The sequence below is a fragment of the Xyrauchen texanus genome, chromosome 1, assembly GCF_025860055.1.
Source record: "Xyrauchen texanus isolate HMW12.3.18 chromosome 1, RBS_HiC_50CHRs, whole genome shotgun sequence".
NCBI classification, from domain to species: Eukaryota; Metazoa; Chordata; class Actinopteri; order Cypriniformes; family Catostomidae; genus Xyrauchen; species Xyrauchen texanus.
Genome location: NC_068276.1, coordinates 4,856,112 through 4,859,767, shown reverse-complemented (window position 1 = coordinate 4,859,767; position 3,656 = coordinate 4,856,112). Strand labels below are relative to the sequence as shown.

General features: G+C 36.8%; 1 protein-coding gene across 1 annotated transcript; it reads left to right on the top strand.

Moving 5' to 3' along the window:
* Positions 1-455: 455 nt before the first annotated feature.
* On the top strand, positions 456-3,272 carry LOC127646573 (macrophage mannose receptor 1-like). The gene is made up of 5 exons (XM_052130357.1): positions 456-574; positions 737-775; positions 871-1,248; positions 1,708-2,058; positions 2,193-3,272. The coding sequence occupies exons 2-5, from the start codon at positions 739-741 to the stop codon at positions 2,561-2,563; spliced, it is 1,137 nt and encodes a 378-aa protein (XP_051986317.1). The 5' UTR covers positions 456-574; positions 737-738; the 3' UTR covers positions 2,564-3,272.
* Positions 3,273-3,656: the final 384 nt, after the last annotated feature.

Below are 3,656 nucleotides of genomic sequence, written 5' to 3'. Positions count from 1 at the left end.
ACAAATGTTTCTATTTTTTATTTTATTTATTTATTATTATTATTATGATAATGTGTTTGTTTCTTTGGTTACTGAGTTTCCTGATGAATATCTGTAGACCAAATGTTTTGAATTTAGTTTCCGGTTATAACACATGCACATTCACAAACTCTTTATCTTTCCTATTCAAATCAAGCAGCCTGAGAGTCACAACATATTCTTATTTTAACACAACAAAACACACACACACACACACACACACACACACACACACACACACACACACACACACACACACACACACACACACACACACACACACCTACAGCTGAACACTCTGAACACACACTAAAGGTCAATGTCATCATCAGAAGAGAAATCTATTGGCTGAGAAAACAGAAAAAACCTAATGAGGAAGAAACACAATGAACACAATGTTTTGAGTGACACACGCACACTTGATGGGAGGAGCTGAAGAACAGATCCAGAATATCAGTATGAACTGATGAAGGAAGAAGACACAGACACACAGGAATTAAGAGAGAAACAGACACAACTAGAGGACGAGAAACTCTCATGATCTTTCATTAAACCAGTAAGACCTGTTATAATGTCACTGTCTTCTTCATTATTTTCTGTTATCATTTTATGGTTTTCATGATCTCATTTGATTGCTAAAACCTGTTCATTAATCTTGAAATAATCTCTGAACTTCATACTTTAATATCTGAGATTTTAATGGTCTGTATCTCCTCAGAAATGGAGCAAAAAACATTCATCACTTTTATTCTCTCAGGTGAGTAAGTATATATTATTTTTTCTTTGGATTTACTAACATCAGTCTCATCGCTGTGAATTATTTGTGTTTGTCTTTATATTTCCTCTTCTCAGCTGTCTTCAGTTCATCTGCATGTGTTCCACGTCAGTATCACTTTGTGAATCAGAATTTGAACTGGACTGAAGCTCAGAGATACTGCAGAGAGAATTACACAGATCTGGCCACCATCAACAACAAGAATGACATAGAAGATCTGCTGAAGAGTGTGAATGATGGTCAGATTGAACATGTCTGGATTGGACTGCAGAAGACAGACAGTTATAAATGGAAGTGGTCTCTGGGTGACCCTGCGTTCTACACAGAAAATAATTCACAGTATCGTAACTGGACACCGACTCAACCGAATCATGATGGTGACTGTAGTAACATGAATCCTGGACAATGGAATGATTATCCTTGTAATGGGAGTTTATCCTTCATATGTTACAATGGTGAGTGCAGCAGTCTGTGGTGTGAATTATGTGCTGTACACAATCTCTTCATCTTTTAAATAATTTGCTTTTAAAAACATTTGATTGAACAGTGAGAAACAGTGTGATTTATTTACTTCATTATTTGTTCAGTGTTAAAATGCTTTCTCCTATCCCAGTTTAATATGCAGTCAAATATACATAAGACATTCACAGGTTGATTTCTGTCACTTTCAACATTGCTCTGTTTGAGCGGCTCGGCCAATCTGATGCAGCGTCATTGATTCAACCAGTGTTGTGAGTTTGGGGTGGGACGATCTGTTTATTTGACCAATGACAAAGAGAGGGTGTATTCAGAAAGCTTTTTGTAAAACATTTTTGCAACTGCATGTTGTGACATAGTGGTGCAGAAATCACATAATTTGTCTCTTAATTACTGTAAATCAAAAGCAAGATTTGTTTATTTATTCTCTTATAAAGACAGCAGTAAAGGATTCATCCATGTACTTCAGAAAATGACGTGGAGAGATGCTCAGATTTACTGCAGAGAGCATCACACAGATCTGGTCAGTGTGAGGAACCAGACTGAGAATCAACAGATTGAGAAGATCAGGAATGATACACACACAACATCTGGAGTCTGGATCGGTCTGTTCAGAGACTCATGGGAGTGGTCAGATCAGAGTAACTCCTCATTCAGAAACTGGAGGAAAAACAAACCTGATAATTCTGGGGGGAATGAAAACTGTGCAGTGGTTTGGGTCAAGTCAGACAGTGGACAATGGAATGATTGGAAGTGTGATAGTAAATCTCAGTTTGTCTGTCATGAAGGTGAGTAGATCTTCTCACACCCAAAACAATATTCTGGTGTAAACCTGATGAAGTCCTTCCTCCTTAAATAGAATCCTTTAAAGTGTTTCTGTTTTTGATCTCTTCATGTTTTGGTCTGTTTTCTTTTTGTCCAGATAAACTGGTTTTGGTTCAACAGAATCTGAGCTGGAATGAAGCTCTGAGATACTGCAGAGAGAATCATGTGGATCTGGTGTCAGTTAACTCTGAACAGATTCAGCGTCAGGTGATGGAATTGGCCAGAAAAGCCTCCACTGCTGAAGTGTGGTTGGGTCTTCGTCACTCCTGCACTCTGGGCATCTGGTTTTGGGTGAATGGAGAGATCTTGTGTTATCAGAACTGGGCTGCAGGTAACGGGACAGGAGTGGAAGACTGCAGTGATGCTGTGAGAGTTGGAGCAGTTCAGTCTGGAGGAGATCAGCGCTGGATCAGCCTTCCTCAAACTCACAAACTCAACTTCATCTGTACTATGAACTATGATGAGTGACTGTCAGTATGTTTACATGCACAGTTTTATAATTCAAGTGGTTTTTGTGTTATTGAGCTGCATGACACAATGTTTTATCAAATATCTGAAGGAATGATGTCAGCTGAGGAAGTTTTAAATGCATGTTGTGCGTCACCTCTGTCTTTTTGGAGTGTAAATACACACAATGCCAAAGTCAATTATGCAGCTATTAACACATATAAAGCCGAGCTGTAATCGTATTATCTAGATCTGTTAGTCTGACTTTACATTCCTAATATATCAGTCAGAATAAATAGTTTATATGAAGAATTAGTTTTAGTCAGACTGAAATGTATCTTTTAAAGCACGTGTGAATGAGGTGTGGAAGGAGGTTGGATTGTCATCAAATTGTTTGCGTCTAAACATTTAATTTTAATAATTTGTTTGACATTTCCTGTTTTTCTCTCTTTTGTTTTTTGTTTTGCATGAAGATTAAATCAAGCTGTATTTCATCATCTCTACCTCCATCAGTGGAGCTACTTTCATGTTTTATTATTATTTGTTCAGTAATTGATCTTGTTTTTCTGTGTGTTCATTACTCTTTTGTTGGTTTGGGGAGGACTTATACTTGTCTTTGTAATGTTGCAGTCATATTTGAATAATGAAATCTTGAAATAATGATGAAGTCAAACACAGCAGATCTGCTACTCGTCTCATAAAGACTTGATGAAGACAATTTTCTCCTAATGTTCTGCTCAATATTTTTATATGTAATATCTTTTATTTTTCATTAAGTTTTTGTTATTTTGTGTTTGAAATGTGTGGAAATAAATATCCTGAATAACACAGAGATTGTCAGTTGATTTCAATGTATGATTTCATATATCGGCTCCTAAAAAGCATTTGGACACTGAATTCACACTTAAAGGGATAGTTTACCCAAACATGACAATTTTCTCATCATTTATTCCCCCTCATGATATTCAAGGTGTGCATGACTTGCTTTCTTCAGCAGAACCCTTTTGATGAAAAATAAAAAAATATCTCAGCTCAGTAGGTCCTTAAAATGATGATCGGACATTTGAAGCTCTCATGTTCCCGTTGTCTGGTGTCTGGATTTGTTTATTGTATA